The 27,850-nt window shown below is 45.3% G+C and overlaps 1 protein-coding gene across 1 annotated transcript; it reads left to right on the plus strand.

Annotated features, from left to right (window-relative positions):
* Positions 1-977: 977 nt before the first annotated feature.
* LOC124473668 (stonin-1) lies at positions 978-27,784 on the plus strand. The gene is made up of 13 exons (XM_047029303.1): positions 978-1,220; positions 11,883-13,818; positions 15,720-15,922; positions 17,365-17,466; positions 17,551-17,644; positions 17,726-17,802; positions 18,258-18,265; positions 19,461-19,552; positions 19,652-20,424; positions 20,740-20,784; positions 20,962-21,144; positions 25,930-26,019; positions 27,236-27,784. The coding sequence occupies exons 2-13, from the start codon at positions 11,973-11,975 to the stop codon at positions 27,341-27,343; spliced, it is 3,621 nt and encodes a 1,206-aa protein (XP_046885259.1). The 5' UTR covers positions 978-1,220; positions 11,883-11,972; the 3' UTR covers positions 27,344-27,784.
* Positions 27,785-27,850: the final 66 nt, after the last annotated feature.

Raw genomic sequence — 27,850 nt, forward strand, 5'->3', positions numbered from 1 at the left:
AGTTAAAGTTAGATGACCGTGTGAAGTTCAACTTTCAACAGATATTCGGACGCCCAGTATTGTGTTATTTTAACCGGTGTTTAGCATCGCTACGACCAGCCGCCTAGCCAATGCTTTTGGCTGCCTAAACAACTCGTATGTTTAGGGCACCATCAACAAATTACAAATGTCAAAAGTCAAAAGGTTTTCAACAACATGAACTAGGAGCGTCAAAATAATGTTAAACTTTTGAAAATGTATGCATTCATGCTGCACCGCCTTTATTTAGTTCATTTTCATCTCAGGTTGTTAAAAAAACATTTTTTATTCAAAATAAATCTTCAAACTTCAATAGCTTTTTGGTCATGTGACCTATATACCTCAAATCAATTTCAGTGTTCACTGACTATGCATACATGTTGCACAGCCGTCAGTTTTTTCATTTTTATCTCACACTATTTTAGATGAACTTTTGAAAGTTTAAAACTTCAAAAGATTTTTTGGTCATCTGACCCATAATCCTCAAATTCATTTTAGAGTGTACATTTACATACATTGCATTAAGTCATGTAGCAGACGCTCTTATCCAGGACGGGATTATGCACGGCCGGGATTCGAACCAGTAACCTACTGATTAATAGCCCTATTCCCTAACCGCTCAGCCATCTGACTCTGAGTTTACACTGACTATGTATAGGCTACATGTTGCACAGCCTTTAGTTTTTTCAATTTGATCTCACACACCTTTGCCACGGGGTGCCACCCCTCAAAATCTCCTGCCACCCTCTTGCCACTCCATGAATATTTTTCTAGATCCGCCCCTGCTTATATCGGCTATATTTCAAAGAAAAGATAATAGTTTCCCAGAAGGTAGACTAAAGGCAATGAAAATAGTGTTGATTTGATAAAAGTGTAAGTCGCTACAACTCGTTACAACACAGAAACAAACTTTGTAAACTGCCTTCATCACTTCACCTCCTTAGGGATTTTTAGTTGCAAACACGAACTCCCTCCGCCAGCTGCTCTGTCATGCGCTGAGAGGAGGGAGGGGATCGTGTGGGGATCGTGTGCATCCTCTGTTCACTCTGCATGTCACACTGCTAGCTGTCCCGTTACTACATCGGGAAGGGGGAATAACACCGAAGCTTTTACGCTCTGCCATTTTGAGTGAAACCGGTCGACCTAAAAAAAGGGATTTAAACTTCGACAAAAAGGAACTCACAATGACCTGACTTGTAAATGTAAGTAGTCTACTGTTGTTTTTGTGTGTTTTGTGTGCCAACGAAGCGTAAACTCTAACGGGATGGTGTTCCGTCGGTTCCACACAAAGCAAGTTGTAGCCTAGGCTATTAGTTAGCAAATACATTTAGTTCTCATAGGCTGATCCGAGAATTGACATTAGACTAATCCACGTCATGTTTCATGGCCGTTTTAAAATGTTCTCTTTAGTAGCCTAGGCCATATAACTCAGCGTTGGTATTTAGTAATACTTATTGTCGATTTCACATTAATGTTGGAAAAGTCTTCGAGAATGAATGCCGTGTTATACACTGTTCTAGTTTATTCTGCCATTTGTGCACAACGAAAGCAGCAAATGACAATCTTTAGTGGAGAGACTTAATTGTTGAGGTTTTTCTTCTGGAAGAGTCAGCGATCACGGTTGAATAGTTTGAGAGGTGGCTGAAGACACCGCATCTAAACAGTTTTTTGTTGCTATGCGTGAGTAGAGGAAATATCTTATCTTTAAGAGGCCCATATTCAAATTCGTGGGCATTTATGGGTAATTTTCTCAGTTTGCTCTCATCCCGAAACACGTCGGCCTGCAATTTAACTGACAGATGAAGTAGACAGCCGTTGTGGATAGAACAATACGCAGGTTAAAAGCAAAATAGCCTACTACATTCAGTGTCGATGAAGATAAACCATTTGACGTCTTCTGTAATAGTTTTTTTTCTTCATATTATAGTTTTTAAACTGGAGGCCTAATTAATATTTTACGTATATTTGTATAATATTGCGTATAAACCAGAGATGATCTGTAATGGCTATGGTCTCAGAATGACTTCTCCGTATTAGTAAACTAAACTAACTTGTGCAAAGTAGCCTACCCGTGATGCAGTCGGTGATTAAGATCAAGATGTCAGTGAAACACACAAATACAGTATACTTGAACTACACATGCACAGCTGTGGAAGAAATAGAGACCACTGCACCGTTTTCACTTATAATTTTGAGTGAGGAACAGAAGGGTAAAATGTAAAATGCCACTGCAAATGTTGACATTCTGTTCCTTACTCAAAACTTTCCTTCGCAACCTTTTTGAATGAAAGAAAAAAGGTGCAGTGGTCTCTCATTTTTTCCCAGAGCTGTGCATGTATAGTTCAAGTAATCTGTATTTGTGTATTAACCCTATAGTGCATAGTGGCGTGATAAAATTGGTGGCAGAAAGATTCCTGGAATTATAGAGAAAGCACAGTGCCTGCGATGATGTCGGTGACACCCACAGATTCCTGGAATTATAGATAAATAGTGTAGTGCCCGTGATGCATTTGGTCTTCTCAGTAGTTTTGGTATCTATATTTCTCAGATCACAATTGAAGTTCTCTTGAAGTACATGTTCAACCTCCCCATCATCTAGTCATATTGCCAATGCAGTGGTAGCCTATACATGCAAATGATTATGTATTTGTCTGCTGTTTCCTAAGTTATAAATTGCTTATGTTGTGTTGATCCAAGTTGACTATGTTTGTTCTCTGTTAAATTGTCTTACCACCACAAACATCTAAACATTTAGTAATAACATAACTCATTACATGCACAATGGTTGAGCCAGTTGTCATAATTGTAGGCCTAATTCACCATACAAAGCTTGCATGTACATGTGAACTATCAGTTTTTTATGTCAGAGTTGATTCAAAATTCACTGATTTATTCTGAAAGTGTATCCACTTTATATTGTGGTTCTGTTCACTAGCCAGCCCCTTTGAAAGCAGCTGATTATATGTTGTAAAAGTGAATTCGCTTCTTAATAACGAAACTGAATTTCCCTATTTTCCTTTCCTTTTCTAACTCCTGTGTGTTAAGCTCTTAGTTAATTAGTTAATCGCATTAGTTCATTAACAAAACAACATTAACTGAAGTTACCATACAGCCTCTGATACAGCATCCTAGTGCCGCTAGTGCTGCATGGGGCGAGGGATGACCAGAGGACCAATTGGAATGTAGGGGCTGGGATGATGCACGTGAAAGACGGATTTGCTTTTAAAATGTCAAAATGCTGATTCGAACAACTTAAATCACGGCACAGCACTCCGTTGGATTATAAAGAGGACATCTGCGACATTTTTTGCGGAGTGCCCGGTGCTTCAGATAACCCTGAGAAACTGAGGTGGGACACACGCACACAAACACATTCCTGGAATTAAGATAGATAAAACTATACTAATGAATTTAACTAATAAACTAAATTATACAAATTAACAACAACAAATAAACATAATTAATTGCAATTGATTTGTCGCTGACCAAACTTTGATGATCTTGGTCAGGAGGCCCCAGGGTTGAGCATCAGAACCAAGCAGATCCGTATCACACTGGGGTGTTCACAGGAACAGCGTGTTTACATCTGAGGAGGAGTGAAGCCAGACCCTTCCCATCATGCACTGCTCAGCACCTCCCTGATCCACAGTAACCAGCGGTATTGCTATGCCCACATTCAGCGGCAGGGTTGGGCCAGCTTAGGGAGGTTTCAGTAGAGCAGGCCTCACAGACAGATTAGATGTATATGATGCCACTAAAGAGACAAAGGCTGTAAATTAGCAGTAAAATAACAAACCTAGGAAACGGCAGAGGAGATGTAGAGGAATACTCAAAGTAGGTTGACGGTGGAATACGCAGAGCAGGATGACGGTGGAATCCATATGATATATTCATTTAATTACCTTTATTGATCCTGAAATAAATACAAAATTCACTTTATTGACCCCGATGGATATCCAAAATTAACTGTATTGATCCTGAAGGGACTTCAAGAATGTATGTAGCTGACAGAAACAGAAATTGAGAGAAACTAGGTTTAACAAACAGTATGTGGTCTAAGTGAGCTGTTTAACCAGCTGACAGTTGGAGACAAGCCTCTCTGCTCTCCTTCTATCCAAGGATTTGACTGACTGACTGACTGACTCTGTCTTTCAGCAACTGTGTCTTAGTGCGGTGTTTAGAACTGAATATGGTGCTTCATATACTTATTTTCAATTGGATTTGACTCTTATTCTGTCTTGTTGTCCTGTTGGTCAGTTATGGGATCCTCCCCCATGCTATTGGTCAGCTATGGTAATCTACCGTCTACTTTACAAAATTATAATTTGGATCATGGGAGTTGGAAAACAAAAATATCTTCTCCAAACATGTGAGGGTGATTAATTCTATCCACTTCTGCCTTTGTTGTCTTCTAAAAATGTCTGCCTGTTCCATCATAAAAAAGATGACATGGTTGACATTTGTTTAAGGTTGTTATATTTTATTAATTTTGCATATTATTTGTTCTAAAGCGACAGTGCACATAGAAAGTACAGCAGAAGATCAAGGATCAGAAATGCAGAGTTCTACCGTTTTAGAGTCAAGGAATGGTCTGTGTTTACCAGGTACAGTATAAAGTGTTCACCAGGTACAGTGTAAAGTGTTTACCAGGTACAGTGTAAAGTGTTTACAGTGTAAAGTGTTCACCAGGTACAGTGTAAAGTGTTTACCAGGTACAGTGTAAAGTGTTTACAGTGTAAAGTGTTCACCAGGTACAGTGTAAAGTGTTCACCAGGTACAGTGTAAAGTGTTTACAGTGTAGAGTGTTCACCAGGTACAGTGTAAAGTGTTCACCAGGTACAGTGTAAAGTGTTTACAGTGTAAAGTGTTTGCCAGGTACAGTGTAAAGTGTTCACCAGGTACAGTGTAAAGTAACCTCATCTCTGCTCATCCGTCAGCTGAGCAGGAAGGAGGTATTCTGATGTGTCGCTTCACAGAGAAGCCATGTTGTTTGTGTGAGCAGTGAAGAGGCCAGGTTTTTTGTGTGTGTGTGTGAGTAATGAAGACTCCATGTGTATGTGTGTGTGAGAGAGCAATAAAGACTGTGTGTGTGTGTGTGTGTGAGTGAGAGAGATCGCAATGAAGACTGTGTGTGTGTGAGAGAGAGAGGGCAATGAAGACTGTGTGTGTGTGTGTGTGTGTGTGAGAGAGAGCAAGCAATGGAGACTATATTTGTTGTGTGTGTGTGTGTGTGAGAGCAATGAAGACTCCATGTTTGTTGTGTGTGTGTGTGTGAGTAGCCTGGTATTTCCTGCGTGAATGCTACAGTCTCAGTGGACTGTGTGGAATGTCTGCTCTAGTCTTGGTGGAGGCAACTTCTCATTCTCTGTCTTATCATTGTCCAGATGACACTGTCATTGTATATATTTGACATTCCTCAACTCTGCCTTCTTCTTCCTCGACTGAAGGCTGAGGTAGAAGCTAACAGAGGCTGGAGTGGAGGCTGGGGTGGAGGCTGAGAAGGGATTCTCCTCTAGGGTAGCCTGGGTTGGGTGAGTAGCTGCAGGTGTCTGGGAGGATCTAGGGTAACCCTAAGGCCGAATCCCAATACTCCCCCTTACCCCTTCCCCTTAATTTACCCCTTCCCCTTGGCCCTCGAAAGTAAGGGGTAAGGGCTACATAGCCCTAGGAAATGGGACGCCACTTGGTTACAGGTACGTCATCTAGCACGTATCGATATCTCCAAAGCAAGTAGTGTTATGCACTGATATTAAACGAAATTCGCTGCTAATGGAGTTTACTTAGAACTGTGGACATGCTAGTCAAAGAAAGGTGGGACTGTTGTGCAATTCAGAACTGTAACATTAACGTACCAAACTAGCGATTTTTAGAAACGTTTCAATTAGGAAAATGGTTGCAAATATATATGTTCATGACTATGTCTGACTACTTCATAACACAAAACAAGACTGTCATAATTTTTTTATCAATTAATTAAGCCGATAATATAACATTTATCGGACTCTCTGAATGATTTGGTCGCCATTGTTGCCGGTCGCACAGTTTTCACATAGCCCTAGGTTTCAAGTAAGCTCCCGATCTTACTTGGTTTTAAGGGGTGTATACCCCTTAGTCTTAGCCCTTCCCCTAGCTCCAAAAGAGTATTTGGACACCACTAGCTCTCACGGGAACGCGCAAAACTAAGGGGAAGGGGTAAGGGTAAGGGGTAAGGGGGAGTATTGGGATTCGGCCTAACACTAACCTAACCAGCCAGTGACACACCCAGCCAGTCAGGCATCCAGCCAGTCAGGCATCCAGCCAGTCAAGCATCCAGCCAGTTACACATCTAGCCAGTCATGCATCCAGCCAGTCAAGCATCCAGCCAGTTAAGCATCCAGCCAGCCATGCATCCAGCCAGTCAGGCATCCAGCCAGTCAAGCATCCAGCCAGTTACACATCCAGCCAGTCATGCATCCAGCCAGTCAAGCATCCAGCCAGTTACACATCCAGCCAGTCAGGCATCCAGCCAGTCAGGAATCCACCCAGTCAAGCATCCAGCCAGTTACAAATCCAGCCAGTCAGGCACCCAGCCAGTCAAGCATCCAGCCAGTTACACATCCAGCCAGTCAGGCATCCAGCCAGTCAAGCACCCAGCCAGTTACACATCGAGCCAGTCAATCATCCAGCCAGTCAAGCATCCAGCCAGTTACACATCCAGCCAGTCAGGCATCCAGCCAGTCAGGCCTCCAGCCAGTCAGGCATTTTTTTTTTTTAGTTCTTAAAACAAATTCTAGGGTAGCCTGGGTTGGGTGAGTAGCTGCAGGTGTCTGGGAGGATCTAGGGTAACCCTAACACAAACCTAACCAGCCAGTGACACATCCAGCCAGTCAGGCATCCAGCCAGTCAAGCACCCAGCCAGTTACACATCCAGCCAGTCAAGCATCCAGCCAGTCAAGCATCCAGCCAGTTACACATCCAGCCAGTCAGGCATCCAGCCAGTCAAGCATCCAGCCAGTCAAGCATCCAGCCAGTCAGGCATCTAGCCAGTCAAGCATCCAGCCAGTCAGGCATCCAGCCAGTCAAGCATCCAGACAGTTAAGCATCCAGCCAGTCATGCATCCAGCCAGTCAAGCATCCAGCCAGTCATGCATCCAGCCAGTCAAGCATCCAGCCAGTCATGCATCCAGCCAGTCAGGCATCCAGCCAGTCAAGCATCCAGCCAGTCAAGCATCCAGCCAGTCATGCATCCAGCCAGTCAAGCATCCAGCCAGTCATGCATCCAGCCAGTCAAGCATCCAGCCAGTCATGCATCCAGCCAGTCAGGCATCCAGCCAGTCAAGCATCCAGCCAGTCAAGCATCCAGCCAGTCATGCATCCAGCCAGTCATGCATCCAGCCAGTCAAGCATCCAGCCAGGCCTACCCGTAACTACACCCCTGCATTACAGGGTAGCCTCTTTCAGCCTCTGTCCTCTCTCTGAGGATAGCTGTCTCAGCTGTGTGTATTTCTCTAATAATGCCAGGAATGTGTGTGTGTGTGTGTCTGTCTGTCTGTCTGTCGATCTGCCTGTGTATATTGTGTAAATGGGATTGTAGGGCAGAGAGTTCCTGACGGTTATCTCAATAACCTGGCACTGTGGAAAGTTCATTTTTCGCACGTGGCCATTTTAAAATCCAATGGAGTGCGGTGCCGAGATTGACGTTGTTTGGATAAGCATTTTGACATTTCCATAAAATGATTTGCCGCCAGTTTGGCTTGCTCTCTTCGATCTAGTCTCAGCCATCTTGAGTTGACTGAGCTGCACAGTTTGGGCTCACGAGTCGAAACCATAGGGATATAACGAGCCGGAAACGGGCATCTGACAGAAACAATATTATTTATGTCACTGCGCTACAGAAAATCCAAGACTGTTATACTGATTGAATACTGGTTAGCTAATTAACTGGACAACCTTTCAATTGGTAATTCACAAATACGTATTTTTGAACCAGCTGCATCACGGACATGGGCACTATTCCTACCACTTTAACCTCCTTGGTCATTTTCTTTTCGTTTTCCTCAAACGGGCATACGACAGGGACAATGTTCCTACGAATTTAGTCTCCCCGGTCAGTTGTCATGTCTTATTTATGCAAAGGCAATGAACAATTATATAATTTAATGCCTAATTGACATACAAAACGTATACAGTACAAATTAAATGAGATACTAAATATATAAAATGTTACATGTGTTTGTGTGTATGTATAGCCTATAGATTTACGTTTTCATGTGTTCACATTTATTTATTTATCCTTTCATTTATCCACGGTGTAACTTGTTGCAGCAAATAAATCTGTCCCACCCCTCAAAAGTCAGGGGGCGGGTTAAAGTCTCTGATTGGTGAATGAACAGTATTACACACCAGGCAGGCTCAACCAGTCGATCAAGCTCTCTTCGATCCAGAGGGATCCTATAGTATCACTCTGCAGCCTCATACTGCAAACTGTGGTATCGATCCGATACCAAGTAGGAAATACAGGGCCAGTATTGCCGATACCGATACTTTTTACTTAGAAAAGCAGTGTATCTGCTTTTGTAGACTTTTGTTTGGGATGAAAATTGAAATTCTTCATGATCATTGAATGATTTTTCTTGTAATTAATTGTTCATGATTACGATCATAATAAAACACAGGACAAAGAGTTTTGTCAAAAATACTGTTAGTATAGTGTGCTGCTGAATTGTGTTACTGCATGTGCACGCCGGCAACAACAGCCTAGCAGGGGAAGGGCAAAGTGAGCTTGAGCTAAGTGAGAGGAGCGGAGTTTGCACAACCACTATGATGTAAAGGGAGTTGTGTACTGAATGTAGAGAACAGAAATTGAAACTTACTGAAAAGTATCGATCTCATCACGCCAGTATCAATCAATACTGATACCAACGTTGGCATTAATACTATCAATAGCCTTCTTTAGATCAGGGCCGGTACGGGGGCCTACAGGGGCCAGTGCCCCTGTAAAAATTTCCCTGGCCCCCCCTGTGGCCGCCGTGAGTTAACTGAATATTTATTTTTATTTTTACAAATTGTTCTTCTTCTAGTAGTCATCATGAAACGAGGAAGGGACATGGCAGCCATTTTTACCCCAGTAAATAAAAAAGTGAGAGAAACATCAAGGTATTGAGAGAGCTGAGGAGCTGGAAGAGGGAAAGCCCGAACCGTTTGTATGATTTTAATGTAATGCAAAATTAAAGATGTTTAATTTTTAAATATCATTTGTTTCCGTAGTTTTTTAATGTGCCCCTCTGATTAAACACAGGCCCCCCTTTGGCCCCCCCAGTAAAATGTGTCTAGAACCGCCACTGCTTGAGATTGATTAACCCACCCCTATGCAGTACCATCTCGCCGAGGATCGTGAACACATTTTCATTCATGTCTGTGTCAGTCAGGGCCGATATCATTGCTATAATTTCAGCGAAGCTCTCAATATGATGTAAAAAAAGTGAATTGGCAGTTGCCTCATCTCTTCAGCTACCGCCAACATTTCGACCACTGTAGCATGCAATATTTCATTCATTGAATCCGCACTAGTCATCTTGAATTAGTCAAAAGCAGTTGATTGAAGTTGAACCACCAATCAGGGGCTTTAACCCGCCCCTGACTTGGTGACGAGTGTCTTGCCATTCAATTATTTAATTAATTATTTATGTATTTATTTATTTTGTTTTGCCCCCTAGAATCCTCCATAAACAAGTACTTAAGAGATGACAATTAACATTTTGATGTGAGAAATATCGGTACCAAAGACTTTGATTAGAATTGTTATCACCAGCTGCATCACGGGCACTGCACTATCAATCTATCATTTCAGAAATCTCTGTGTGTCACCGACATCATCGCAGGCACTGTGAGGGCTGGGACTAGGGTCAAGGCTGTGGCTGAGTTTGGGGATAGGGAGCTGGAGTTAGGTCTACCTGACTGACTTGCAGAGGAATTTGTGGCTGCTAGTTGGCTAGTCAGCTGATTACAGCATGGCAGCTAATCATCAGGTGGGTGTAGCACTGGATTACATCACAGCCTAGGACTACGTTTCCACCTCTTGGCAACAAGCATCCCATAATACAGCCTGCATTTATTAACAGTTCCCTGATGTTTTCTCTCATTATCCCGAGCCACAAATTATCGGGATGTTTAGCCAAATATTAAACCATGGGAAACAGTATAGAAATGAGGTTCCCACAAACGTTTGCCACATTTGCACATTTATGTTTCACGCATGACTGGACCCATGAATGTAGAATTACGCACTAGAATCCTCTTCCTCTTGCACACAATTATAATTGAAAAGTGTTCCACATTTCACCAGCTGTCTTGAATATTCCAGAACTTCCTGCAGCAGCAGATGTTCTCAGCCCGGTCAGTTCACACGGACGTCTGCAGAGCAGAGGTGGTTATCTGCTGCTGTGACTCATCCCTAGTAAAGGCCAAGAGGATTCCCTGTACCATCCGGGTACACACAAACAATAGTGTTGCCATCTCTCATCTCACCTACTGGAATACTGGAGTTCTTTAGACTGCTTTGTGGTGAGTTATGGTTAATGAAAAGCCTTAAGAGAAAGGAAATTCAAACCATCATCTTACTCTACCCATTCACAAACAAGGTGTTGCAAATGATACACGTCACGTTTGGGAACATGGCTCTGCATACCTCATAATGAGAGGTCATTAAGCCCTTCTGGCTCTATTCCTCTCTACCAATCAGAGCAGCTCTACTCATCTCTACCAGTCCAGCAGCTCCCGTCCTCCTCTCTACCAATCAGAGCAGCTGTACTCTTCTCTACTAATCACACACACACCTGTTGTCCTCTACCAATCAGAACAGCTGCTGCCATCACCTCTCCAAGCTGTAGTCAGTACAGTCTATGGCCCAAACCCAATGTCCACCCTCACAGACTCACAGACTTTGAGGTGCGTTCTCGTTAAGTCTGTGAGGGCTTAGGGCTGTCCCACTGCAATAGTATTATATGCCAGGAAACAGCAGAAAAAAAAAAAGGCTATGTAATCATTTGCATGAATGTAGGCTACCACAACATTGGCAATTTGACAAGAATAGATGTGGAGATTGAACCAGTACTTCAGAGATGAGAATTTCCATTGTGATCTGAGAAATATAGGTACCAAAACCACTGAGAAAAATGTCATCACCAGCTGCATCATGGGCACTGCACTATCTATTAATTCCAGAAATCTGTGTCACCGACATCATCACAGGCACTGTACCCTATCTATAATTCCAGAAATCTGTGTGTGTGTGTGCCTTCAATTTTATCACAGGCACAATACACTATCTATACTTCTGAATTTGTGTGTTTCAATGATATCTTAATCACCGACTGCATCACGGGCACTGAGCATTAGTAAGACAAGAAATAAAAAGAATAGTAAACAAACAAGCCTGAAAGGAGCAATCAACCCTGACCTAAACATGGTTAGAAATAAAAGTTGTAACATGTTCATTTAAATACAAAGCTCACTGATGGTTACTTTAGCCAGAACTGTAGTTTGTACTTTGATGATACATTCCAAGTATACTTTCTTCAGATTTGATCCAGCAACATTACTATTTTACAGATGATGCCAAGTGCTGTCCCATTCCAGTTTTTGAGCATTTTGAGCTCTCTTGCACTTTATCACTTACCATGTTACGTCAAGTAAGTCTGTGAGGGGTTCAGGGCTAAGAGTTGAGGCTGGACATTGGGATTGGGCCTCAATGTATCCTCCTCTGGATGAGAGGTGAACAGGGGCTGGGGACAGGAGGATCACTCTCCTCTCCTGCCTGTTCTGGTGTTATTCACAGTGAAAACATTTTAACAGTTTAAACAGATGCCAATTTGTTTTCTCCACAGCCAGGAAGAAGAAGGCCTTCAAGGCGGTGAGTGATAAAGTTGTGGGAAAGGAATCGCTGACTCGTCCCTGCTCACCAGACAGCCCTCGGCATGTGTTCAATGAAGAGCTCTAACTGGGTGACATTTGAGGATGACGGGTCACCTCCCCCGTTCCCCCAGAAGCCCTTGCAGTCGCCAGGGTCAAGAAAGGACTCGGTTCCCCGTCCGAATGGTCTGAAGCTGGTCCTCCCGCCCGTAGGAGACTCTTCCTGGAGCTTCCCCCCTCTGGAGTCTCCTGCTGGGTTCTGCAGCCTGGAGGGGGGTGCCTGCGTGCCCTGCAACACGCCGCTCAGCACACCACTCAGCACGCCGCTCAGTGGACCCGCCTCCACCCTGAGCGGCCCCTGGGAACAGAACGACTTCTTCCGTAGCTTCTCCAGCTCCTCCACGGCCACCGGCCCCTCCCCAGGCCCTGATGCCTCCTCCCCCCCGGCCTTGCCAGAGCCTTCAGAGGGCCTCCGTCCCTTCCCCGTCTTCCAGGGTGAGCCCGGACACTTCAACCCGTTCTGGGAGGGTGCAGGGACCTGCGTTGACTCCGGAAGCTCCTCCTCAGATTCCGAGTCTGGCTCAAGCCTTCCGCGCTTTTTCATCAGGACCAAGGACGGCCAGGAGCCCCAGAGAGACCTGCTGCAGAACTCCTACTCCTACATCTGCCATAAGCTGGAGGGCCTACGAGCAGAGGAGGATCACGGAGTGGTGCGAGGAGAGGCCTGCAGGTCCGGGTGCAGAGAGGAAGAGGAGGGCCACAAGGGTCCGTCTCCCTTCATCCCTCGGGGCCTGTTCCGCAGTCAGAGGCGGGACGGCTGGTCCTTGATGCTGCGGATACCAGAGAAGAAGAACCGCATGTCATCCCGACAGTGGGGCCCCATCTACCTCAGGCTCCTCCCTGGTGGCATCCTGCAGATGTACTATGAGAAAGGCCTGGAGAAGCCCTTCAAGGAGTTCCAGCTGCTCCCCCACTGCCAGCTGTCCAAGCTGAAGCTGGAAAGTTATGGGGAGCCCCGCAAGATCCTCACAGTGAAGGTGGAGCATGTGTCCTACTCCGAGAAGAAGCGCTACCACCCCAAGCTGGAGCTGAGCCATGAAACCGAAGCCGAGCAGCTGTTGAAGTTCGGCACCACGGACCACGCTGACATGGAGGACCTCCTGGCTGCCATGGAGGAGGAGCTGCTCCGGCTGCCGCCGCCGCTGCAGCGACGCCACCACGAGGAGCAGGAGCTTTCCCTGCACATCACCGACCACGTCTGGCTGCAGCTGGACAAGGACGGGGTGCTGGTGGACCGAGCCACCTACACCCACGTCCACTGCCTGGCCTTCCTGAACGGAGCAGGCGACTGCTTCCTGGCACTGAACGACCATGGCCTGTTGCGCTGCGACGCCAGCTATGGCCCTGAGGAGGCCGAGGATGCCTGGATGGAGATCTCCGAGTGGCACCTACACCGGTGTGTCAGCGAGCAGGAGTTCCAGAGGACACGGCTGTTGAAGTTCTGTCCTCCGGACGGCTGCAGGGTGGAGCTGCTGCGGTACCGGACCCTGTCCCCGGCCGGAGCCGACATGCCCTTCTCCATCAAGGCGTCGGTCACCGTGCAGGGAGCCTATGTGGAGCTGCAGGCCTTCCTCAACATGACATCCTCCTGGCCGGCCGACGGGCCTCCGCTCTGCGAGGACGTCCAGGTGCGCGTGCCAGTGCCACCAGAGTGGGTCAAGGTGGCACGAACGGTGGCACTGCTGAGACAGAAGTCCCTTAAGGCCCGTATGAACCGGAACGCCTGTCTGGGCTCAGTGAGCGCTGCAGACTCTCAACCAGTCATTCAGGTGACGGTTGGCACGGTTAAGTACGAGAACGTCTACTCGGCCATCGTTTGGAGGATCGACAGGCTGCCTGTTAAGAACATGGGTAAGACTCTGGCACACTTTAACTGATGGATATTATGTCTGCATTAATTTGAGTCCAATGCTCTTCCACTAAGTTATACCCCTCCCCCTATATGTTATCATTATGTATTACGAGTCCATAGAGTTGGAGGTATGAATACCATATTTTATTATGAAAGTATATATGTATTAATTACATGTATTAGTATTGTATGTGTATTAAGCATTCCACACAGAGACAAACAAAGACAACAGATGCTCTGCCACTAAGGTCATATGACCCCCTGTCCAAAACCACACTACGCTGTCCTGTATCATTTACAAAACAACTTAAATGGATCATATAGACCAATTATTTGTTTGTAAACAATTGGGATGCGCGCACACTGTGGCTGCAGAAAACTGGGAAAGGATAGCATTTCAAATGGCAAACGGACCACACGGATAATACAAATAGTTCGATTTAAAAAGACCAAAAGCGTCGAGGAGGACATGCCTTTAGGAGAGAAAGCGATTACCCAATGATCTGTTGCATCAGAATTTTGATTTGGGTCACGAAAGTCTTGAAATTTGAGTGAGAATATCGCCCGGTACAGACCGCATAGTCGAGCGGCAACCATATCTTCACGTCATGTCACAAAGTTCATAATTTTACACTTTTACAGTCAATTCTACATTTAAAAAGTCGAGCAGGGCAGCTTTCAAGAGATATGGGAATTCTGCTTTTAGTCAGCTGGTCTGATTATTTTTCTGATTTGTTTAAACTGGCAATCTGAGTGAGACTACATCCCAGTTACACTGTTTTGACGTTAGCCTCAGTCAGACTCGCTCACTGGCAGTGTGCACAATGTTGTATTTCACTCCATTCTACACCAGAAACGTCAGGGAGGACTGCCTAATGTAGATACGAGTCTGGTGAAGATAGCCAGAATCTCGGATTTCTTTAACCTGTCTGTTTCATTCGTCATTTGCCTGAGAAAGCGACCTCCGTTAGCCACGCTAGTTTTGCCCAAGCCCCCACCCCTCGCCCCTCGGCTTGAAGCAACGGCCCCGGTGGATGTGGGTGGGTATTGTGGGTATTGCATGTACTGTTAGGTTTCCGACTTTTCCAGTCGTTTTTATTCTATTAACTCCATTCAACATTTACAAAACTATCTCCCCCAATAATTTTTGTTTGATTCTCGAATCGGCTCATACTACTAGCTTTTTCATAGAATAATTTTTCCAGATTTTTGCTAAGTTTGAAACCAATCCGAAATGGGTAAACTAGCAACCCATTTATTTGCTTAGTCAATGAAAGTTGCCTGCAAATGTGCTGGCGGATACTAACAGGGCACGAGCACAAAAGTTCACATTGGCCGATAGCCGATTTACATGAGCTCTCGGAGCTAGGGAAAAAAAGAGCCACTGTTTAAAGTTAGACAGGAAGACACGGAAGTGGAAGGATGGCAGCGTCCAGTCTCGCGATCTCGCTTGCCTCACTGCGCCACTGAGCACTTTTCATAGGAATGAATGGGGACGCCATCTTGGAAGACAAGAGTAGCTTACTCTAGTTATATTAACTCTATGGTTTTGCCCGATCACTTGGACGGGCTATTTATTTAAGGGTATCGGGGTCAAGTGACTTTTGAGCGTAGACAAGTGAACGTAAATGTATTTGTCCAAAGGCCAAGAGCCTCAAAAAGTTAATATCAAGCCCTGCAATCCAGTGGCCAGACATATATTATGACCTGAACGACACTCCAAGAGTAATAGAACGGGGAGAAGTTCGTCTTTTGCAACCCACATGCGCAGTTGAGCCTGCTTGACAGTTGTGTGACGTAGGGTGATGATTGGTCTATAGAAAGTTCAGCAGAAAATCAATTGCGTAGGTTGCGGCTCCCTCTAGTGGCACGCTGGGCTAACTGCAGCTGTCCCCCTCAGCGGTGGAGCACCCACACTCCCTCTCCTGCCGGCTGGAGCTGGGCTCGGACCAGGACGTGCCCAGAGACTGGTACCCCTACGCCTCCATAGAGTACCAGGCAACCGGGGCCCTGGCATCCCAGACCAGGGTGCGCTCGCTGGGCACCGAGAGTGACATCCAGCCCCACAAACACGTGATCAGTAGGACTCACTGTCACTGTCAGGTAGCGATACGTTAGCAATGCTCTTAGGAACACTATCAATATCAACTGATAGTGACTGATACACATCAAAATGACATTAAAACAATGTATAATACAGTAGGCGTATATTTACAATTTATATAAACTAGCTAAATGTTCTGAATGATATCATGTGTGTATGGTTCCAGGTGGAGATTGAGAAGAAGTGGATAGAGATGGAGTCTCAGAGGCCATCAGGCTGCAGGACACAGTGAGCATCAGAAGGATGGATGTATTTAAAAGGGACAAAAGCCTACAGGAGAGCAATAACAGTTTCTAGATGTCATAGTTCATCCTTTTAACACAGCCCAGCATCTGAGGATAGTAACGATGTCTCTCCAAGTTGACAGACCTCCCCGTAACTCAGAAAAGCTTTATGAGCTGTGAGCATCACAGGGAAGCAGAATTAGTTATTCTGTGGAGGCACATGTATCAACAGTGTTTATACCATGCAAAGTGTATTCTACTGCTGAATGGGGGTATTTAGAACAACTCAATGTTTGTCAATCAATGTCTGTGTGAGTTAGGGGGCTTGCCTGCCCACCCTCCCCCGTTGCTACGCCAATGCTAATATGGTGTTGAAGACATTTATTAATAAGCCTAGGCCTGGTATTTTATTAACTTAATCCTACCCCATACCAATGCACTTTACATTTCTCTCATAATATGATTCATGGTAAATGACAGGAGGGCTCTTGACTTGCATTAGCATTAAAATGGGTTTTTATCTTAAAACGAAACGTTAAACATTTTACCTGATCCCCTACAAGCAACTGTTGAATAGCTGACCATGGACGTTTTTTTGCACACGTAGCAATATTTTATGAATATAGATAGATAAATAGCTTTACTAAACTGTAAATTAATTATTTTGCTTTTGGGTTCTCGGACTGTATGAAATATTTAAGCATCGATGTATGGCTTTAGTAAAAAAAGAAAAGAAAAGACCTGATTAAAACTTTGTATGAGAGTATATTTTCCTTGTGCGCGTGTTCATTGAAGGGCCGTGTTTGTGACATGGCGGTAAACTCCACATTTGATTATACCACCTGCTCGTGCCCAGTCATGCCAGCCGACCGCTGCCGACGTCTGCAGCTCTAGTTAGGTGGTTCATTCGGTAACAAATTGACCTCCAAACCCGTTTGAAGTTGAATCCAATGATTTTGTCTTAAATACATTTTTGAACAAATGCTGTCAAACTCAAGCCTAGTGGTAAGCCGTTGGTCATTAACATGTTTCTAGCAACTTTGTAAACGGTGTTAGCAGTTACTGTAGCTAGCAGCAGAGTTGCCGTTGTCGTCATGTCTGTCTTAGCTGATTATATTTAATGATGTATTCCTACCGCATCTCTGGTCAGCTAAGTAGTTGATCATATTTAATGCAGTAGCTGATGTTTTAGTAAATCCTACTGCATCACACGCCAGCCTAAACTCTACCTGTCCGTCATTGACGACGTGATTGAGAGTATGCAGGAGATAATGGGAGACGAGGGGCTGGAGGACCGCGTCCTGGCCGATTTAAGACAGGTCGGTGCTAGCTCAACTGCCCCGAAAAGAAACAGAATTAAATGGCAGAATTACCGATCTTGAAGCGCTGGTTTGTTCTGTCAGTTATGGGAGTCTAAAGTCATGCAGTCTAATGCGGTGGAGGGATTTAAGGACACCCTCACCTCGTCTAACTTCCTGCTGCAGCTTCCAGCCAGCTATGGCCAGGCTGCTTCCAAACCTGCAGGTGAGGAGAGACACTTCTCTTGTTTCTCCATCACTGTACTGTTTTATCTTTTACTAGTACAACCTTCTAATCCTCCCCCATCCTCTATCGTCATCCCTGCAGGTCAGTGTGTCGGGAGTTTCACCACCAAGGTAAGTTTCCTTTGCGTGTGTGTACATATCATCTGCTCCCAACAGCTTGGAATAGGGGTTATGCGGAGCGCTCAGCGTTCAGACCGGAAAACAGATGTAATCGTTTCCGCTTCTCACTTCTGTACTGTCTCTGCAGCGCTAGGTGATCCAAATAACTTATATTGACAGGGAAGTTCAAGGATTTTATAAGTTGTATTACTCCCTACATTAGGCTAAGTGTTACAGGAATAAAGTGATGAGCTCATATAACGTTATAATAGCCTAACGTTAGACCGTTTCCCAGGAGGTAGCACTAACACTAGCTCTACACATTAACTACAACGTTACAGTAGGCTACATAGCTACACAACTAGTGCTAAGTTATCAATGAAATATATGAATTCAGCAAATTAATTTAAGAAGCTCATTTTAATTTAGTGTCATATTCATATCATTATTCTGGTTTCTATAGCTAGGACCTATCGTTCCTAGAAGGAATTACGTTTACTAACCTACTAGTAGGCCAAAAAAAACGTTAAAGTTAGCAGGTGTATAAGATTACGCTACCGACAAAATTGAGCTGTAAATAAATACTGTCACACTGGTAGTTGTTGCAGTTGATTGCCAAACACTGCATTCTTTGAGTCCACTTGGACTTCTACAGGTACAGTCTTGGTTTGACTGTTGTAATCGTCTGCAAGCAAAAAAAAAGGCTACTCCCCAGGGTACTCGGGGCTCTGGAAGTCCGTTTGGCAATCCTGTGTACATGGGAAATTGTAATTAAGGGTAGCTGCTTTAAACACCGGCTATAGTAGGTGGCCTTAACTACGCTGTGTTTACCTCAAAAGCGGCCGGCCGGAAGTAGTTACATCTGTTTTGTAGAACCCGTTAGAATGTTGCGCATAACCCCTATTGAGAGTAGTTCGAAGTCTGCACTGTTAAACCCTGTACTACTGGGCCCTGTTAGACCAGGGACCTGTACTAGGGGCACTGTTAGACCAGGGCCCTGTACTACTGGACACTGTTAGACCAGGGACCTGTACTACTGGGCACTGTTAAACCAGGGCCCTGTACTAGGGGCACTGTTAGACCAGGGACCTGAACTACTGGGCACTGTTAGACCAGGGACCTGTACTACTGGGCACTGTTAAACCAGGGCCCTGTACTAGGGGCACTGTTAGACCAGGGACCTGAACTACTGGGCACTGTTAGACCAGGGCCCTGTACTACTGGGCACTGTTAGACCAAGTTTTACACGTCTGGGATCAATTCTCGTTATCTTGCATCACTAAGCCTAACAACCTTGATAACGGTGGTTATTAACTCCTTAACTCAACCGAGGATTCCCCACTTGAGCGCGTGCACATAAAAAGGGACGTGTTTGCAAAATATGACCAATTACAAACATGGACCAGCCTCGAGTGCCGTACTTCACAGAAGAAAAGCAAACATTAATTTTAAACACTTATGTTGTTTTTTAGCAATGTGCCTCCAAAAAAATTGGAGGCACATTGCATCATTGTATCAAATGCCTTTATCAAAAGGTATGTACAGGGGAGATTTGATTTTGAAGATCTGCAGTTTAACGCTCTACCCCTGTGCTATATACTTCAGTATCTTTAGTAATTTGATGTATCTGGTGTATTTTTATGTATAAATGTTTGTGTTGTTGAGTAGAGCAACTCGGGCACCATGGCAACCTTCTCCCTCCCTCCAGGGGTGAGCTACCCCATCCAGATACCTGCAGGGGTCACCCTCCAGACCGCCTCAGGTGAGACGCCATGGGGCCCTCAGCCATGGGGCCCTCATGTTCAGCCACCCATTCTGAAGAGGTAAGAGGTAAACATTTCCTGTCCTCTGCCTGGTGCAGGTCAGCTGTACAAGGTGAACGTCCCGGTGATGGTGACCCAGGCCCCCGGGGGGCCCCCTACCCGGCCCCCCCAGAGCGTTGTGGTGAGGAAGGAAGTGCCTCGGCCCCCCTCCCAGGCACCCCTCCCCCCTGCCCTCCGTCCCTCACTGCCCATCAGAGCGGTGCCTCGGGGCCCTGAGGTGGAGCTCTGGAGGGCTGCAGGACACAACACCCAGCCTACACACAGGGGGGCCCTCTCCCAGCCTCAGACCCAGACTCAGGGGGCCCTCTCCCAGCCTTCACATAGCCAACTGCCCCAGGGGGCCCTCTCCCAGCCCCAGGCCCCCCACCTGCTCTGGCCCCAGGCCTCCCACCTGCCCCAGGCCCAGCCCCTGGCCCCCCTCTCCCCTCCCAAGTACCATGCCCAGGCTCCACATGAGGATTCCTCAGACAGCCCTTTCGATGGAGAATTCACCCTGGAGGGGATAGAGTTCAGCCCCCAGCCTGTAGATATGTCTATGTCCTCCTGCCTCTCAGGCCAGCTGGCTGATTACCAGGGGTCAGAGTTCAGCAGCATCATGGAGGAGGTGGAGCAGATGGTGAAGGAGGAGGATGGTGCTGCCAGGGCAGGAGGGCTGAGTGATGTGGAGGAGCTCCCTCACCACCCTGCCAAGGTGAGAGCACCTGGACATCACCTCACCAGTCTGTCTCAACATGCAGGCCGGCATCTCAGTTCAGCAGTCCATCCACATCTTTCTCGCTCACTTTCTCCCCTCCCTCTCTGGCTCCCTATTCCCCCCTCTCTGGCTCCCTCTCTCCCCTCCTTCATGCTCTTTCCGCCCTCTCTCGCTCCCTCTCCCTTTCTCCCCTCCCTCATGCTCTCTCCCCCCTCTCACCTCCCTCATGCACCCCCCCCCCTCTGGCTCCCTTTCTCCCCTCCCTCATGCTCTCTCCCCCCCTCTCTCACTCCCTCTCCCTTTCTCACCTCCCTCATGCACCCCCCTCCCCTCTTTGACTCCCTCTCCCCTCCATCATGCTCTCTCCGCCCTCTCTCGCTCCCTCTCCCTTTCTCCCCTCCCTCATGCTCTCTCCCTCCTCTCTCCCTACAGGTGGATGTGTTGAGAGACTACAACTACAGCGACCTGTCAGACTTGGTACAGCTGGATGGCTCTGCAGACCTGTCAGACTTGGAGGAGGAGAAGGAGGAGGAGGAGGAGGAGGAGGGGGAGAGAGGGAAGCTTGAGGAAGGGGAGAGAGAGAAGTTTGAGGATGGGGAAAGAGAGAAGTTAGAGGAGGGGGAGAAAGGGAAGTTTGAGGAGGGGCAGAGAGGGAAGCTTGAGGAGGATAGAGGGGTGAAGATGGAAGAAGAGGAGGAAGGTAGAGAGGTGATGGGAGAGAATGAGTACCTGGGAATAATCAATGCGGAAGCCCTGAAAGCTCTACATGAGGCGGAGGGGAGCAGTGATGACGACACCTCCCACTGTGACAGCGATGGACTGGAGCTGGAGGAGGAGGTGAGAACGTGGAGGAGGGGAGGAGAGTGAGGATGTGGGGGAGGTGAATGGAGTGAGGATGTGGAGGAGGGGAGGAGGGGAGGAGGGTGAAAATGTGGAGGAGGGGAGGAGAGAAGATGTGGTGGAGGGGAGGGAAGATGGGTGGGGGAGTGGAAATTGAAATGTTGGTACTGTGACTTAAGACACTAGTATCTACATACATTTGTATTAACTCTACATGTTAGATCTTCATGTTTGAAATTCCTGACGAGTGTGTCAAGAGCTAGCCGTTTGATGTGGGTCCCCATTTGGTTAGTTAGCTAGCTCGGTATTTGTCATTACCTTGATGTATAAATTGAAGTGATAGTCTACAGGTTGTCTTGTCACGTCGGCAGTGGCTGTGGTCATGGCCGTATGCAGGGTTTGAGAAATACAAAGGTCCAAAAATTAAGTTTGCTAGTGAACTTGGAATTAATATTAGAAGGCAGCAAGCTAGTTTACTCATAATGGACGCCACTGTTTAACGACCACTGAAGCTATTTTTCAGATGTCTGGAGCGGGGTTTGGTCATTTTTAGATAGAAATAACTTTATTTATTAGAAATAACTTTATTTATTATAAAGTATCTTGGGCACCACCTCAGAATTTGTTTAAAGGGGCTGAGGGAACCTAGTTTAATAACCTTTGTAATAATTAAGGGTGCTCTGATTGATAGGTTGCCGATCATTATCAGCCGATTATCTTTTTAAATACTGAGATCGGTATTCACTATAAAGGGCGATAATTTTTTATTTTTTTTTGCTGTGCACTTTATTGCCCATGGTCCTTTATCTCCTACCTAATTGCAGGGCCGGATCCAGGGGGGGGCTGGGCTGCGCCCCCCCAGATTTCTGCCGCGCCCCCCCAGATTTCTGCCGCAGTCTGTTAGTGCTTTCAGTATTATGCGTTTTTTTTTTTTACCAATCTTTTTAAAAGATTCCCCAGTGATTGTCTGGTTGATAATGGCCAACAATGGTTAGAGCTCCGCATCCACGTTTATCGATAAAAGTGAAATCAACCTCGAATCTCTTGCCGCTCACTTGTTCTCGAAGTTATTGTACATCGGTCTATTGTGGAGGGCTTTTGACGAATAGTTAAGTGTAGCATTGATGTTTAATGTTAGACCCTGGAATTTCATACTTCTGTTTCAGTTGTAATCTTTATTTGTTTTCATAGAAGACACACGGGTTAAAGACGTTAACAGTAGTCTTTTAGCTTTGTTAGCCATCGATTGTTCTTTGCGTGCGTGTTTGTAGGCCTAGCTACAAGAAACACGTTTTATCATGCATCGATTTCTGATCCCCAAACCATCTACTACTGCCCCTGCAACAATGGATATTAAAGTCATACTCCAGAGCAGGCAGAGCTTGCTGGTCCTAGTGGAAGCACTTCCCTTTCTCTCGGTACCAACGTTACCGCTGCTGTGGGTGAAGGCGAGCATGGTTTGAATCCAATGCAGCCTGTTCTGCAAACGTACCCCATGCGCATTTTCAGCCAAGGTCCTAGGGCATCGCTCTCAAACTTGGTTAGAATACTCAGTCAAGCTACATGCATGTTTCTGCTTCCTCTATCGACAATTTGGAGCCAGAATGATAAAGACATCACCTTCATAGACAAGGTTTATACCAATTGGAAAACGGCAGCGGTTTCTTTTACATAGAGCTCAAAAAACTATTTTGCGCTGAAATGAATGCCCCAAAATTTCGCTGTGCGCGCGAGCACTGTGAAGGATCCTATCCAGCATCAGATCAAACTTAGGATATGTCATGGGTTTGGGTTAACCTGTTTTCCGTGCGGGCCCGCCCGCTACACTCTGACCTGTTGATAGACACCTTGGTTTAGCCAATAGGAGCTTCCATGCCCCGGTGACAGTCCTCTAAAGCCAACTAGGTCCAGCCCCCCCCCCCCGCCCCCCCCGCCCCCTCTACACGATTTTTTCTAACTGGCTTGGACTGACTCTGAAAAGAGCTAGTTATCCTTGTAGCTTAGCGCTAGCTGTAAATGGCGATACCCCATATGCCAGGTTTTGTGGAGCCTTCAAAATAAAAGTCGATTGCGCAATATGTCAGTGTTCTTTGTGTGCCAATCCTGGGAATCAGATAAATCACTCCAATGTGTTCATGCTTCAGTTTTTGTGTTTCAGTAATACTAATGAGGGATTTAGCTGTTATATATGATAGTTCTAAGGACCACCTTTCATTAGAGATAACAATTATACCTTTTTATCCTAAGAATTTGACCTTGGTTAGAAGGGTCATTCTGGAGTCTCCAAAAGGCCCTTTTAGAAAACGCCTGGATGTGCTCTTATAAAAACATGTGTCAAATATGAATATATTGTGGTATTATGTTTGACTTTTGATCTGAATTGGGTAAGGCTTCAACCTGTGGTCCAATTCTGTCTTCCAGCTAATACCTACCACCTCTAGGCCTCTTCAGGCCTCTGTTTTCAAAACAAAATCTAGGCGGAAATAGAAACTTTCACTTTCCTTGTGTTCAAGCTTCTATTACTCAACACCAGTAGGACTGACAGGGGTCCTGACAACAAGGAACATAACTTCAGAGTGTCAGCTTTCAAAAGAGTCCATTTACATGCATGTACTCCAAATGGTTCAAGAACAGCAGTCAATTTACTTTGGGTATGCTGTTTAGGCGTTTTTAGGCACATTAACAGTCTCCCAGAAAAGGTTAAGCCCCGAATGTGTATAACGTCTATAACGTCTATAGTTATATAAAAAATTATACGACCCCCTTCCATAATCATGATGCCCCCCCAGAAATGTTCACTGCCCCCCCAGTCAAAGCAGGCTGCATCCGACCCTGCCTAATTGCAGAGAACATTTTTAAACAATATTTTGACTATGGCCTTTTATGTTGCAGATTGTATAGTCTAAAGTAAAAATGTATAAAGACTCTTTTTATTCTGTTTTTGTAATTTATTATTTGGCAGGATAGTTACATTTGTTTATTTATAAGCGGTTGTCAATAACCCAGCATAGGCTGCTATGGTTTATGTTGCGTCTCTGAAAAGCGTCTCTAAGTAAGAGAGATTTTCTGTTTCCTGCCACTAATTAAAGTTGTTAAATCATGATATTTTATAATCTCTTCATTGTTATACTTAATATACATTGTTTTTAAGAATAGTTAAATATATAATGCTACATGATTAATAGAAGGCTTCAAATAGACCCCTTAATCAGAATCAGAATGGGGTTTAATCGCCATGAAGGTTTGCACAGACAAGGAATTTACTTTGGCAGGAAGGAGCGTACATTCAACATATAGGTATCATATATCTTGAATAGTGGTGTACAAGTCTAACTATACTAACGGTACAAGGTCTAATTAATCCTAAGGGGCTGTAAGGATTTAGGATAAGATAAAAGATCGGTACTCGTTATCGGCCGATAATGCTTCTAGCGATCGGTCCAAAAATCCTGATCGGAGCACCCCTAGTAATAATCAGTTAACTCTTAAGTAATGAATTCTATGAAAGTAGAGCAGATCAGATAACATATGGGATAATACGAGTAGTATACACAATGATTTATAAAAAAAAAAAAAATGTAATTGTCATGAACAATACCAGAGAATGTATGGGTTAGTCTTGGGTTTGAATAGAACAATTATACACAATGGGTTTGTGAAGAACGCGTGGGTTGGGGGAAGGAGAGAGAGGGGCCTCGTGAACACTGGTGGAAAATCTAGTGTAACGGGAATCCTAACGGGAGTTAGGTTCAATCATTTGTAAACTAAATCAAACAGACAAATTAAACCACAACATGCCAATGTCACTAGTAAGAAATGTAGCTAGTCGCAGATACTTTTGTCGTGAGAAGAAGGGGTCAAAGTTCCGTGTTCTTAGTCAAACGGTCCGTAATATAGAACAAAGGGATCTTTCGTCAAAGTTCCCGGTGGTCCAGTGAGTTGCTGATTTAGAAGAATAGGTTAGGAGTGAGAGTCCTACGAAAAAGCAGGAGTGATTGTTCGTTGTGGGTTTTTACAATCCACGAGGAAAGGGGGTTATCTTTGTGAAGGTGAATACGTACATTCATTGGTCTGTTACTCAAGCTGGGCGTTGTTCTGACATTCACGTATAGGTGTCAAATGGCCGGTAACTTTGGTTTCAGTGTTTGAAACGTTCATGCATTGCTTAATCTTCAAAATATAACAATACAACATTCATAAATGTTTTTTTAGTATGATACAATTATTCGGATAACTAACGTACTCTGCCTGAAAGGAAGTTATCAATTAAAACCACATTCTAAACAATGAGAAAACCACACATTATAACACATCAACTACTGTCATTGAAATAGTGTCCATGAGTCGTGTAGTCCTTGGGGAATGTTTATAAATCCAGGAAAAGTTAGTTTTCTGGAATTTTAAGATAAATGTGATTTGTTTCACCAGCCTTGTGTTTAAACATGTTAGTATTAAACCACTGGTCCGTGCATTTCATATTGTTATGGTTATCTTCCCAAAGTCGTACCAAAGTGTGCGTTGAACAGTCCCAGACATCTTTTCCTCCCCTCACCTGTCCTCCCCTTACCTGTCCCACTCTCACCTGTCTCACCTGTCTCACCCTCACCTGTCTCACCCTCACCTGTCTCACCCTCACCTGTCTCACCCTCACCTGTCTCTACCTTACCTGTCTCACCCTCACCTGTCTCACCCTCACCTGTCTCACCCTCACCTGTCTCACCCTTACCTGTCTCACCCTCACCTGTCTCACCCTCACCTGTCTCTACCTGTGTTCGATCCCAGGACCCTCTGAACTCTGGAGATGATGTCAGTGAGCAGGACATCCCCGACCTGTTTGACACCGACAACGTCATTGTGTGCCAGTATGACAAGGTAATCCCAGTGGTGCATGGGTCAGCCTGTCTAGAGCTGGGGTGATTAGTGTACAGTGTTGGGATGGTTAGTGTACTTAGTGTACAGTCTTGGGGTGGTTAGTGTACAGTCTTGGGGTGGTTAGTGTACTTAGTGTACAGTGTTGGGGTGGTTAGTGCACTTAGTGTACAGTCTTGGGGTGGTTAGTGTACAGTGTTGGGGTGATTAGTGTACAGTGTTGGGATGGTTAGTGTACTTAGTGTACAGTCTTGGGGTGGTTAGTGTACAGTCTTGGGGTGGTTAGTGTACAGTGTTGGGGTGGTTAGTGTACAGTCTTGGGATGGTTAGTGCACTTAGTGTACAGTCTTGGGGTGGTTAGTGCACTTAGTGTACAGTCTTGGGGTGGTTAGTGTACAGTGTTGGGGTGGTTAGTGTACTTAGTGTACAGTGTTGGGGTGGTTAGTGTACTTAGTGTACAGTGTTGGGGTGATTAGTGTACAGTCTTGGGATGGTTAGTGCACTTAGTGTACAGTCTTGGGGTGGTTAGTGCACTTAGTGTACAGTCTTGGGGTGGTTAGTGTACAGTGTTGGGGTGATTAGTGTACAGTGTTGGGGTGGTTAGTGTACAGTGTTGGGGTGATTAGTGTACAGTGTTGGGGTGGTTAGTGTACAGTGTTGGGGTGGTTAGTGTACTTAGTGTACAGAGTTGGGGTGGTTAGTGTACAGTGTTGGGGTGGTTAGTGTACAGTGTTGGGGTGGTTAGTGTACTTAGTGTACAGTGTTGGGGTGGTTAGTGTACAGTGTTGGGGTGATTAGTGTACAGTGTTGGGGTGATTAGTGTACAGTGTTGGGGTGGTTAGTGTACAGTGTTGGGGTGGTTAGTGTACAGAGTTGGGGTGGTTAGTGTACAGAGTTGGGGTGGTTAGTGTACAGTGTTGTGGTGGTTAGTGTACAGTGTTGGGGTGGTTAGTGTACAGTGTTGGGGTGGTTAGTGTACAGTGTTGGGGTGGTTAGTGTACTTAGTGTACAGTGTTGGGGTGGTTAGTGTACAGTGTTGGGGTGGTTAGTGTACAGTGTTGGGGTAGTTAGTGTACAGTGTTTGGGTGGTTAATGTACTTAGTGTACAGTGTTGGGGTGGTTAGTGCACAATGTTGGGGTGGTTAGTGTACAGTGTTGGGGTGGTTAGTGTACAGTGTTGGGGTGTTTTTGGTACTGAAAATGTTTTCCTACTTGTCAGATCCACCGCAGTAAGAATCGCTGGAAGTTCTACTTGAAGGATGGGGTGATGTGTTACAGAGGGAGGGACTACGTGTTCTCCAAGGCTGTGGGGGAGGCAGAATGGTGAGGGGAAAGGGGTGTGCTGGGAGAGAGGCCTCAAGTCTGTATTAAGTAATGAATGTTGCTATGGTTACCATGTTCATCAAATGTGGTAACCAATGAGAATGTGAATGATTGGATATAGAGTTCCAGTTATGATCCAGTTAGCCAGCACTGTGAAGTAGCTTTTGTTAATGCTATTTATGTTTTCAGTTGTACATTTATTAATCATATTTTCATTTGTTATGGAAATCCTGTAATAGTGCCTCTATTAGAGTAACATAAGATTTAGTTTTGCGATGTTGCAAACATTTTGTTTTAAAGTGCTTTTTGTTTGTGGCCTGGTGATGCAGGATCCTCCATGTGACTGCTCTGCCCACATTAAATATCAAGTATCTCATCTTTTGTTGTGTTTTCTGTCGTAGCAGATCCACTATGAGCAGCAGGTCTACTTCACTCAGTGATCTCAGCATCTCTCCAATAATTACCGAAATCGTGTGTGTAGGAGTCAGATGGCTGAGCGGTGAGGGAGTCG

Source organism: Hypomesus transpacificus, chromosome 11, assembly GCF_021917145.1.
Source record: "Hypomesus transpacificus isolate Combined female chromosome 11, fHypTra1, whole genome shotgun sequence".
In the NCBI taxonomy this organism is placed as follows: domain Eukaryota; kingdom Metazoa; phylum Chordata; class Actinopteri; order Osmeriformes; family Osmeridae; genus Hypomesus; species Hypomesus transpacificus.

Coding starts and splice junctions, on each gene's coding strand:
- LOC124473668 (XM_047029303.1), top strand. CDS start 11,973: ATGTGTTCAATGAAGAGCTCTAACTGGGTGACATTTGAGGATGACGGG. Junction 20,785..20,961: donor ACAGCGACCTGTCAGACTTG/GTACAGCTGGAT, acceptor GGGCAGAGAGGG/AAGCTTGAGGAGGATAGAGG. Junction 21,145..25,929: donor GACTGGAGCTGGAGGAGGAG/GTGAGAACGTGG, acceptor GTTCGATCCCAG/GACCCTCTGAACTCTGGAGA.